This window comes from Chaetodon auriga, chromosome 8 (genome assembly GCF_051107435.1).
Source record: "Chaetodon auriga isolate fChaAug3 chromosome 8, fChaAug3.hap1, whole genome shotgun sequence".
Lineage (NCBI taxonomy): Eukaryota > Metazoa > Chordata > Actinopteri > Chaetodontiformes > Chaetodontidae > Chaetodon > Chaetodon auriga.
The window spans coordinates 28,014,451-28,026,815 of NC_135081.1; the positions used below are offsets into that span (position 1 = coordinate 28,014,451).

General features: G+C 49.7%; 1 protein-coding gene across 2 annotated transcripts in view; it reads left to right on the forward strand.

Moving 5' to 3' along the window:
• dennd4b (DENN/MADD domain containing 4B) overlaps positions 1 to 12,365 on the forward strand; it is a 36,953-nt gene that overhangs the window by 10,585 nt on the left and 14,003 nt on the right. The window contains exons 1-7 of one of the 2 annotated variants that reach the window (XM_076738259.1): positions 1,040 to 1,117; positions 6,156 to 6,503; positions 9,716 to 9,971; positions 10,267 to 10,336; positions 10,711 to 10,880; positions 10,982 to 11,223; positions 11,580 to 11,646. In XM_076738259.1, coding sequence (XP_076594374.1) covers positions 6,175 to 6,503; positions 9,716 to 9,971; positions 10,267 to 10,336; positions 10,711 to 10,880; positions 10,982 to 11,223; positions 11,580 to 11,646 — 1,134 coding nt within the window. In that variant the 5' untranslated portion in view covers positions 1,040 to 1,117; positions 6,156 to 6,174. Of the gene's footprint in view, positions 1 to 1,039; positions 1,118 to 6,155; positions 6,504 to 9,715; positions 9,972 to 10,266; positions 10,337 to 10,710; positions 10,881 to 10,981; positions 11,224 to 11,579; positions 11,647 to 12,365 lie in introns of those variants that run through there. The other variant, XM_076738258.1, reaches the window with a different exon arrangement.

Sequence of the window (12,365 nt, forward strand, 5' to 3'; positions counted from 1 at the left end):
CCAGGTCCATGGTGGTCCAGTCCAGGACCATCGTGGTCCAGTCCAGGTCCATGGTGGTCCAGTCCAGGGCGATGGTCAGCCTCAGAAAAGGCCATGACGAGCTCTGCTGAGGATCTGAGGGTCAGCGACCTTCAGGAAGCTGCTGTCTTTCTGCTGCGTACTGAAGTATTTGGTGTCTGTGGTTGAAGAATCAGTGATTGTGTTTGAAATACTTCGGTTCGTCTGCAGCTTTCGTGTTTTCTGTCTGTCCGGCTGCTTCATGTGTTCATTGATGGTGATTGATCCTCATAATCGGTTACTTTAAGACGTCTTTCTTCTCAGCCGAGCGGTTATGTCAAACATTTGCTGTTTCCGCTTCTCAGGTTCGACGATTTTCTGCTTTTCTCTGTTTTGTGTCTCTGCAGACTGACGATCTTTGGGTTTTGGACGAACCATGACCTTTAAAGACGCCATCTTTTTTTTAACCTTTCTATAAGAAACAATCTTCATTCATGTTGTTGCTGTTCACAGAAATGTGACCTGTTTTGGCTGTGAGTGGTTACAGCGACTGTTAGTGAGGAAATGTGATGCATATCTGGGCTTTCCAGTCTGTATTTAGAGCTGTGTGTGTGTGTGTGTGTGTGTGTGTGTGTGTGGTTTCCATTGTTGCACAGGGGCCAATAAAAAGGGAAGTGATTGTGATGAAATCGGCTGTTTCAGCTAAAATTGTCGAAGCTGCTTTTGCATTTGGGCGGTCGACTCCCTTCGTATCAAACGTGAAGCGAGCGTTCACGGCGCTAAAGGCGGCGGCGCTGCTGCTTTAACGGCGTCTCAGTCTTTGTTTCCTGAGTCAAACAGCTCTTCGGTATCTCATCTCTGTCATTGGTGAAGCTTCGTTTCCTCAAACGTCCGTGACGCTCGGCCGAGCTTCCTGCTGCAGGTCAGTCAGAGACGCCACCGACATGCAGGACAGAAAGGCTTCGTGTGACGCTGACGCCTCGCACCGGTCCTCAGGCTGATGTCCACGACGTCTCTGCTGCAGGACACAGACAGGAAGTCCACTGGGTGAAATATGACAGAGTGCGAGGACGGAGACGAGCTGGTCCTGAGGGAGGCGCAGTTTTATTCTTCTTCTACGGTTTGACTTCTTAAAGTCTGAGTTCACCTTTTGTCCTGCAGATGTGCTGAAGGCTGGACTGAGCACGCCCATGCAAACACACACGCACACGCACGCATGCACACACACACACACACGCACACACTCACTCGCTCACTCTCTCTCTCGTGCTTCTTGTTGTTATGTGCAGCTCGTTTGTTTGTTTGTTTGTTTGTTTGTTTGCTGGTGTTGGAGCAGACCTCAGCCTCTCGTTTCATGGCTGTTGGACAGTTTGGTCCCTGAGGGGACGGACGTTGGTTGGACGCATGCTGCTGCAGCTCAGCTTGTTTCATGTCTCTGGGTGTAGCTTCAGCACAGCGGAGCTTCGTTTGTTTTGGATTAGCCGGTAGCTTAGCTCGCTCTCTGCGTGGCTTGCTCAACGCTGGTGGAGCAGACAGCGGGTTCAGATCCACGAGGAGGTGATGAAGGAGGCTGGAGTCTTCTTCACTGTATGTGCTGTCAGGACTCCAGCCCACTGACCTCTCACCTTCTTATTTCAGTCTGATGATGATGATGATACAGGAACTGACCTTTTTTGGACAAGAGCATCAGCCAAACTACAATTGGAGTGTCTCAGTATGAATATTCAGTATTTGTAGATGTGGTGCCACGTTACAAAGTACATTTACACTTAAGTACTATTTTAACATATTTGTACTTGAGTAATTGAGTAATTCCATTTTCTGTATCGCATTTAAGAGCAACATGTAAATAAACTGTAACAGCTGTTGGATGGATGAAGTGAACTTTGGTTCAGACCTCCGCGTCCCCCTCAGGATGGTGATGGTACGTCCCGGCTGCTGTGCATTACACGTCCTGTATGTGAAGCACGTACGTGACTTTTTCAGAACTGTCCCACAGTGCACTGATGTTTACAGTGAGCTGCAGTATGCAGTAGTAGTACTCTCAGGGCCGTGTACGCTGTGTGAGGTGCAGTTTGGGTGTAGCGATGTGTTGCTGAAGTGAAAACGTGTTTCGTCACCTCGCCGAGCTGCGGCGTCGTCACATGAGCTGGTGTCACCAGGACAGGAAACAGGCCGCCAGTCTTCTTCCTGTTTGCCCGCTGACCTTTGACCCCGCGTCCGTTCCCTTTTTAACATCTGTCTCTCACTTTCGCCCACGGTGACACTGATGAGAGGAGGACAGGAAATGAAAGGCTTGGTGCTCTGACTCATCTGCTCTCTGGGTGTGAACTTCAGCTTCTGCTGACTCTTGATTACCAGTGTGTTTTTCTACTGTTTGACTTTTTCTTAACACCTGAGCAGTGCACACACACACACACACACACACACACACCCTGTCTTTCCTCTGCTGCTTTAGCTCTGCGTCACCTGTTCATACCTGCCTGTCATTAAGTGGCTCTGCGTCGTCTTTACTCAGTTTAGCTTCAAGCTAACGTGTCATTAGCTCAGATTGTTTGGATGCGGCCATGAAGAGTGAAGGAAGTGAATTTTGTTGAAATTGTTGTAAATCAATGAGCACGCTGCGTCTGTGATGTCACCGCTTCAGCTCGCCACAGGGTGTGTAGAAGGGTTTAACAGCGCCCTCTGCTGGACCACAGGGCATTTCTTCAGTCTGCAGCATTTACAGACGAGCACTTTTAATGTGAAAAGGTCAAAACGGATCAAACGTGTTTGTTTTCCTGAAGTTAGACTTTTAGCTGAACAGTGACAGAATTCAAAGTAAAAAGGTGTTTTTTTTACCTGGAGGACTGAACTAGTTGGTAGCTACGGTTGAGTAGTTGACAAAACGAGACGTTTGATGAGTCACTTTGTGCTCGGAGATATTCAGAAGTTTATATTGTTCCTCTGCTGTGAGCGAGGACGGAGAAGAGACCGTTTGATTGGTCACACTTTGGTTTGATGGATGCGGGGGGGGGGGGGGGGGGGGACAGTTAGAGGGATGGAGTGCACGAAGCTTCATGACTGAGACGTCTCTGTGGACATGTTCATGAATGTGTGTGAGCTGTAACGTGAGACAGCAGAGACACTGTGCAGGAAGTGCAGAGATTAGAGGATGAGACAGAAGTAAATATAGTTCTTAACACATGGGGGACGTCCATGCAAACATGCTGGACACTTGTCCACTCAGACACTTTCAGACCAGGAGTGGACGGAGGCAGAAAGAGCCGTTAACTCCGAGCAAACGTTTGGACGATGTCTGTGTGGACATTTGGACACTGTGCTGCAGAGCAGACGGAGCTGCTTCAGTCTGAACAAACTGAGTCTGACATGAACGTTTACATCCCAAAAAAAACTGGATTTAAGATTGACCTGAGCCAGATTCTGATCTGAACCAGATTCTGATCTGAACCAGATTCTGGTCTGAACCGGATTCTGACCTGAGCCAGATTCTGATCTGAACCAGATTCTGACCTGAACCAGACTCTGGTCTGAGTCAGACCGGATTCTGGTCTGAACCAGACTCTGGTCTGAACCAGACTCTGGTCTGAGTCAGACCGGATTCTGGTCTGAACCAGATTCTGACCTGAGCCAGATTCTGACCTGAACCAGATTCTGATCTGAACCAGATTCTGATCTGAACCAGATTCTGACCTGAGCCGGATTCTGACCTGAGCCAGATTCTGGTCTGAACTGGATTCTGACCTGAACCGGATTCTGACCTGAGCCAGATTCTGACCTGAGCCAGATTCTGACCTGAGCCTGATTCTGATCTGAACCAGATTCTGACCTGAACCGGATTCTGACCTGAGCCAGATTCTGACCTGAGCCTGATTCTGACCTGAACCGGATTCTGACCTGAGCCAGATTCTGACCTGAGCCTGATTCTGACCTGAACCAGATTCTGACCTGAACCGGATTCTGGTCTGAACCGGATTCTGACCTGAGCCTGATTTTGTGGTCTGAGCTCGTCAGTGATGGTCACAGTGGTTAAAGAGGACACAGAGTGTCGGCTGGTGGTCAGAGCTGCTATCGATCTCAGAGCTGTTTGCTACCGACTGAAATGTGTCGGAGCATCGAAATCTATCGTGTAAAAAAAAAAAAAAAAAAAGATGGCGTCGAACGTCTGATCGTGTTTACGATCTTTTAAACTGTCGTTTGTGTTTTAACGTTCCTCAGTATAAATACAAAGATTCATCGTGTGTGTGTACATAAATACATGACATGCAGGACGAAGTGTTCCTCAGTCTGACTGCTCTGCTCAACATCAGCGCGAGTTAAACCCAGGAAGGTGAGCAGAGGTCGAGTTCACCGATGACTCAGGGGGGGCGGGGCATTTACAGTTATATAAGAGAGCTCTCAGCATCTCACAGCATCACTGCACAGCCTGTTTTTATCACACACACACACACACACACACACACACACACACGCACACACACACCGCCGTGTCCTCTGCAGGTCCGTTTAATCACTCATGGATCGTGTAAATGAGCTCCACCATGGCCGCTCTGTCCCTGCCTCGTGTCTGTCGCTGTGACTCCTCCCTCACATTCAAATGAACTTTATTGACAACATGAGGTCGCACAGCAGTTCTTCAGAGGTGATGAGCGACAGTGAGCAGCAGCAGCAGCAGCAGCGTCTCTGGCCTCACTGTGTCTCTCTCCGTCTGTCCTTTCTGTGTTTGACGAGCAGCGACGCTCTTGCAGGTGTCACACTCAGTCGTCAGAGACAGGTGAGCGGGCAGGTGTTCAGGTTGTCTTCTGACCTGTATGGACCAGTTTTTGGGACCGCTGCAGTGTGTGACGACATCCCAACACGAGCTCAGTGTGTATGAGTGTTCGTGCGCACCATGTGACGTCTTCCTGTCCCGCACCTGACTCGGTCTCACCGTCCTCATTGGCCAGAGGCTCCGTTTCCGTCCTGTTGACTGGAGCTGAATCGACCTGCCACAGGCCGAGTTTGGGCTTTTAGGGAGGGGTGGCGGTGCAGGGGAGGGGTGCGCTGGATTTATGACACAAGACAAAACCGAAACTGAATGACACAATCATCCTTTGTCTTTCATAATCTTTACAGGCTGAAATCACAAGTGAAAGTAGAGCTTGATGACTCGTTCAGGTGTGTTGCTTCATCCAGTCTCACCTCAGCGAACTTTACCAGGATGAAGGTTTTCAGCAGAACTGACGAAGCATAACGTGTTGAAACATTAAGTAGAAATGATCAAACTTCATGTTTCTGTGCTCAGATTGTTCAAACATGCAGCTTTGAAGCTGAACTATCTGCTACGGGCCTCCTGATTGGTCCATACGCAAAACACTGAGGGTGTCTGATTGGTTATGAATGAAAGATGGGATTGTATGCCATCACACTTTTACCTGCGTGAAGGCTCCATCACACAGGAAGCTACCTGTCAGCCTCTTCCTCACCTGTCAGCCTCTTCCTCACCTGTCAGCCTGTCCCTCACCTGTCAGCCTCTTCCTCACCTGTCAGCCTGTTCCTCACCTGTGTCAGCCTCTTCCTCACCTGTCAGCCTGTCCCTCACCTGTCAGCCTCTTCCTCACCTGTCAGCCTCTTCCTCACCTGTCAGCCTCTTCCTCACCTGTCAGCCTCTTCCTCACCTGTCAGCCTGTCCCTCACCTGTCAGCCTCTTCCTCACCTGTCAGCCTGTCCCTCACCTGTCAGCCTGTCCCTCACCTGTCCGCCTGGTCTCCAGAGACCCCGTCATTATCAGGCACAGACACACGGCCGTGGTCGTGTGTCTGTGCCTCTCGTGTCCTCATGTGATTGATTATGTTTCCTGTCTGATCATCAGGGCCTCGTGTTTTTTGAACCATGAATATTTATTGTGATAGAATGACCTTCTTCACTAACGAGGCGGCCGATAATTAGCCTGCTGACGTCTCCGTCGGTCATGTGACTGACCCTGCGGGTTGTGAATTCTGTCACTGCAGATTTCACTGTTTAGTGTTTCTGCTGGTTCTGTCCCATTTAGCTGGAGAGAAGCGGCTCGCAGGACGTGCAGATCTGTGAATGTTAGCATCAACATTTGAAATCTGTCTGTCTCTGTCTCCTGTGACCTTCAGATAATTAACCCAGACTCTGTGTCTCTTTCTCTGCAGTGGAGGGCAGACAGGCGGCATGACAGAGGAGAAATGTCCCCAGCTGGTGGACTACTTTGTAGTGGCAGGTCTGGACCCTGTGGGGCCCTGGAGGCCCCTGGACGAGGATGGCAAGACCTCCGCCAACTCCTCCTCCTCCTCGTCTTTGTCGGGCCGCGCCGTGGAGTCGGTGACGGACCTGGCCGTGATAGCGCGGGGCCTCGGGGAGGAGGTGCCGGAGGGCTTCACCTGCATCGAGAGGACGCTGGGCGGACACTCGGCCGAGCTGAGCGCCGGCCTCATCAACAACCCACACCTGTACCTGTGCTACCGGCGGGGACGAGACAAGCCGCCCATTCTGGACCTGGGGTGAGACGCTCTTTGATTTGTCAGCTTCTCAGTGTGGGAGGGTTAGGGTCAGGGTCCACGTGGAACAGGACGGTGGGCTGAGCCTGGCTGGAGGGTCGGACTCTGAAACGTCTCTTTACTGTGTGAGCTGCTGCCGGACGGCGTTCGGTTCAGTCACCGTCCTGAGAGAGTTCATCCTGATCAGGCTGCTGGAAGCTGATGTCTCATTCAGGACCGCGGCAGGTTAAAACATCCGCCGGTCTGAGGCTGCGTTCAAACACATAACGGTCCTGAGCATGTAAACACAGCCCCCGCATCCATTTCAATGAGGCCGAGGAGCCGCCGACCCTGAGGCCTCCAGCAAAGAACACAAACACATCTGATGCTTTCACAGTCAAACACAGACAGACTTTCCAGAGCTGTAAAATCCTCCCTCCTAACATTATGAGATGCGTCCGTTAGACCCTTAAACTCATGAATCTGTTACTCTGGACTTCCTGGATCATATTTTGTCGACTCAGCAGCACCTGAGACGCACTCAGACCAGCTCTGTGTGGCTGCTCTGAGCATCCTGTAACAGGAGACGTCCAGAGCTAACGAGCGTGTGCATGTTAACACGATGAGGACAAGCTGAGATGTCCTGAACGGGCCACCGTACGCAGGATAACGCTGCGTTCAGCTCATACAGGAGTTACTGTCAGGCCAGTTTCAGGTCCATCCGTTTGTAATTCTGACGATAAATCAGATTTTTCTGACAGACGGCTCAGGTCGGCCAGTCTGTCGTTAAAGGTAACTAAACCTAAATGTAAGAGATATAATGTCTAAACATGGTGATCTTTGCTGTTTCTGCCTCCATCCACACACACGTCCAGGTCCATCGTCTCAGCCTCGCAGATGGTTTGGTCCTCTTCAGCGTGTGAAGTCACATAAATGGTGACGGTTGCCTTTAACTTCCTCCAGGCTGCCAGAATTCACCGTTTTTTAAGCTGCCAGAGACACAAAAACAGGCCAATTTATTCCACTTTTTTTTTTTTTTTACCTGAAGTTATTTTTAGGCTGCAACTAACAATCATTTCATTATCAGTTAATCTGCCAAGTATGTTTTCAATGAGTCGAATCATCTTTAGGTCTGAAAACATCAGAGAGCTGAGAAGTTACCAAGCTGTACAGCTAACATCAAGTTACAACAAGGAAAAGCAGCAAATTCTGCTCTGAATGTTCTGAATATGTTGCTGGAACCATCGAATGATTCTGGTTTTTTGTTTTAATCAGCAGATCTGACTCAGTGCTGATTGGTTGTCTGACCGATCGGTGCAGCTCTGGTGACATTTGACATGAACTGAAGGTGAAACGGGACTGAACCTGCAGACAGCAGAGCCTCAGCGTCTGTCTGTCGGGGACATTGAGGCTTTAACTTTGGCCTGTGTGTGACGATGATGTGATGCTCTGAGAATAATCTGGCCCTCGCTCGCGTTTGGCTGCAGAAATCATGATGTCAGCGAGGAGGAACGGCGTTGGCGGCCTCCTCTGGGCCCGTTGGGTCGTCTACGCTGAAGCATGATGGAGTTTAAGCGATCAGTGATGAACACGTGCTGCGCTGTGAAATCTTCTGCTGCTGTAGTTCGAGATGAACAGAAGCCTCATACAGAAGGCAGGTCCAGTGCGTTTAGGTCATGTGATGCATATTAAAGCTTAATCTTACATAACACAGAGGATTATGTAACGCAGGGTGGGCAGACTGTGTCGTGTCCTGGACTCTCTTCACCATCTCTTTGTTTCTTTCATGCTCAGCTGTTTAATTGCTCTGGATTACACTGGTTTTCGGGGATAATGAGGCCAATCCTCCTCCATTAGAGTCAGATTACATCGTTTTTCCTTCCTTTAGGGGTGCAGCTGACGAGCAGCGAGCAGGTCGAGTCCAGTCTGATGTTGTTCAGACTAAACTCTCATCAGAAAACTCAGCACATGAACTTCACGAGCAGCTTCATGAGCCGTGTGTCTGAAACCCAAACCCACCGAATCCTCTCAATGAAAGCAGCGACAACATGAAAGTGACTGAACCTGGTGCTGTGAGGCTTTCACAGACCCGCAGGCCGTCAGTGCCTCGAACGCCTCGCCGCTCTGATGACGTCTCTTTGCTTCTGTCCGTCGTGTTGCTGTCATCAGCACCTGACAGGTCAGGCCTGAGTGCTTTAAAGCAGCAGAGCGATGTGATTCCCTCCAGCTGCACATGGAGCTGCTGGAGTAAACCTGCACATCAGCTCTGACGCTGACGCTGTGGTGTCGCTTGTTGGCTGTTTGACGATGACCGAGAACTTTTCCTGAACGACCAGAAGTGACGTCAAACCCTTCAGTCACAGACTGTCTCAAACTGCACTTCAGCAGGTGAAGCACAGTGACTGTGGGGCCACATGTGAACACCTGGTCATTCTATATCCCAGCACAGGGGGGCCCTCTACAGGCCATCAGCGGTATGACAAGCAAAGACAAAGTGAAGCACAAACAACTTAGAAAAATAAAAGAATAAAACAAAGACCAGTCGAGGCTCCTGGATTTTAGTTGAGCACAGATAGTAAACCTACATGAGGAGAAGAAGAAGATAAAAGCCTCACGAGTGAGAAGCTGCAGCTCGAGGACTGAAGAAACAGAAGAAGAAATACCTTCTTCTTCTTCTTCTTCTTCTTCTTCTGTTTCTTCATCTTCTTTATTCCAAATAAACTGGAGACTTAATGCTCCATCCAGTCTGATGAATCAGCCAGGCCAGGTTTTTTTGGTTGAAGAAGTGCAGCTCAGACGTGCCAAAGATTTGTTTGTGGTCATTTAGGAAGTCCCTCACAGAGTTGGTCCACCATGGACGCTCATGATTTTTTGATTTTTGCATCAGACATTTGTTTTCCCCTCAAGATGAATCGTAATAACTTTGATGCTTCTCTGACGTTCATATAAGCTTCAGCTTTACTTCGTATTTAGTGTGTTAATGTTAGCATTGTCACTGTGAGCGTGTTAGCACTCTGATGTTAGCATTTAGCTCTGTGTCCAGGTACGGCCTCACAGAGCTGCAGACCCCACGGCTCTTAACCATTCGTCACCATTATTGATTATTTTTTGATGAAATCATCAGAACAATAATGACATCAACATGTTGATGAAGGCGCATCACTTCCTGTGCAGGAGGAACGAGAGGCCGTGATCTGAGAAGTGCATTTATCTGACGTGATGAACTGTCCCTGCAGGGTTCTGTATGAGGGGAAGGAGCAGCTGAAGCAGGGCTGGTACGTCATCGAGACGACGCCTTACAGCCGCTCGGCCAGCCTGAGCTCCGGCGGCGCCCCCACGGCCCACCGGGTGTTCCTGACGTACCGGCGGGCTCTGGACTCGCAGGGCCTCCACATGCTGGGCGTCACCGACATCGCCCTGCTGCTGCCCAGCAAAGGAGAGGTCGCCCCTCACACCTTCTGCCGCGTGGACAAGAACCTCAACACCGGCATGGTGAGCGCCGGGAGGTTTGGGAGGTGTTTCAGCTGGAGATCAGCTGTTTGTTGTAAATGATGTCGAACCCTCACAGATGAATGTATGCTGTGCTTAAGAATGAACAAAACGAAATAGCAGCCTCTCTCAAATAAAGGCCTGGTTCACCTGTCAGATATTAACACCTGAATTTATGTTCAACTTTTCTGTCTGTTAATACTCTCTCTGAAATATTAGCTACACTTTTAGTTTTAATGGAAACGCTTTGGTATTTTGGTATTTTTAATGAACGCTGTGTGTTTGTGTTTGTCTCCAGTGGGGTCCAGCTCTGAATGTGTGCTACAAGAGAGCTGTAGCCAAAGCCAACGCCCTGGTCTACAAGGCCAGTGAGTATCTATCGCTCGTCTGCTCCACACTGCTGTTATCAGAGCTCCGGCAGCCGGGACCAAACCGCCCAGTTAAAGGAAAGACCTGTTTCCATCCCATATCTCTACAGCACAGATGGCGAGCACGAAGTTAGCATAACCACATCGAGGCCCAGCTGGAAAAATGCTGGAATATTGTCGAAAGGAATTCAAACTTTCTAAATTTCCCTCTTAATTCTTATCAAGTAAATATTTGATTAGTTGTAAATTTGTCAGTTTGGTAAATGTTCCTTGTCGGTGTCTCAAAGCTCAGAAGGTCGACCTTTTGCCTGCAGCTCTTCATGTTTGCCTGATTTTGGTCAGTCGTGGCAGAAACTGACGGCTGTGTGCTGCAGGTCTGATCAGCCGGTACCCGGAGGAGGACCTGGAGGCGTTTCCTCTGCCGGAGTCGGTGCCGGTCTTCTGTCTGCCGATGGGCGTCACCGTGGAGAGCTGGCCTCTAAACACCAAGTACCAGCTGCCCGTCTTCTCCACCTTCGTCCTCACCTCCGCCTGCGGAGACAAGGTCGGAGAGGCAGCCGCACGCACACGTGCGCACGGTGAATGACAAAGAGTAACGGTAAGCGCAGAGGCCGCCGGCTGAGCTGACTCCTGCTGTCCCTGCAGGTTTACGGAGCAGCCATCCAGTTCTACGAGTCCTTCTCCAGGGAGCTGCTGTCGGAGCGGCAGAGCGTCAGGCTCGGGCTGCTCAGCGTGGTCGACCGGCGGCCGATCACCAACCGCAGCCTGCAGGTGAAGAAGAGCATCTGCGTCCTCTCCCACTGGCCCTTCTTCACCGTCTTCCAGAAGTTCCTCACCTTCATCTACAGATACTCCATCTCCGGACCTCACGTCCTGCCGCTGGAAAAGTCAGTGCACGATTGTTTTTCAGCCTCAGTGTCGCTGGGTTCAGGCGTGCTGCTGGCACGAGGCCGCTTCACTGATGACGTGTTTATCAAAGGAAGGCCTGAACATGAAACTGGGCTAATGACACGTTTTGATCGAATCCTTAAAGTCTGCCTGAGTTTTAATGGGTGGTAATGAGAGCGGTGCCTTTGGCGTCCTTGAGTCTCCTCATGGAGTCAAAGGACGTTTAGAGCTTTCCCGTCCAGATAAATCAGAGTGTTTGTCCAATGTTAATCACATTCCTTTGTTCTTTCATGTGATTCTGACCATTTTGTCGCTGGATTTTACTGATGATGACTGATGTGTTTTCTCTCTGCAGACACATCTCCAGCTTCATGCACAATGTGCCGTTCCCCTCCCCCCAGCGGCCTCGCATCCTCGTTCAGGTGAAGACTCCGAGACAGACACACTCAGACGCTGCATTAATGAAATTGGTTTACGTCAAAGGAAGGTTCATTAAGGTTCTGCAGCTGTTAATCACTGATAGATTTTAGCTTTTGACTGTTTGCAGCTGAACACAGAGAATAAGAAATGTCCATTTCATGTAACACAGGTTTATAAAACAGGAGCCGGAAAAGAATGTCCTCCTGCTGACGTTACTCCTTCACCTCCTCCTTCAACAGGTTGGAGGTGGTGATCTGGTCACAGCCTCAGCGGGTAATTGAGCCCGATCAGAAGCAGGCCGCCTATTGATCTTTTTGATTAGCCGAACATTTCTGGACATGATTAAGATAACTCTGAGAATGAGAGATAATTCGCTGACGATCTGTCGGCTTCACGTGATGTCACTTGGCTGCATGCGGGTGGATGATGATGGAGCGCCGCGGGCGACGATTGGCTCGTTAATTTAGTGTTTCTTTGGTGTCAAAGTCGTTCTGGTCATCGTTTCAACGTTTGACGGTTCAACGGTCAACGTTTTACTCACCAGCTTCAGCTTTACAACAGCTGGGATCAATCATTCAATCAATCAATCAATCAATGAGTGACAGGAGAAGAAGAGCCGTCAGATTCCAAACAGACATGAACTCAGGTGTCAGCTGCGTTGTTGTGACAGTGAAAGCACAGGTGGATTCACCTGTGCTAATAGACGAGCTAACTGTCTCCT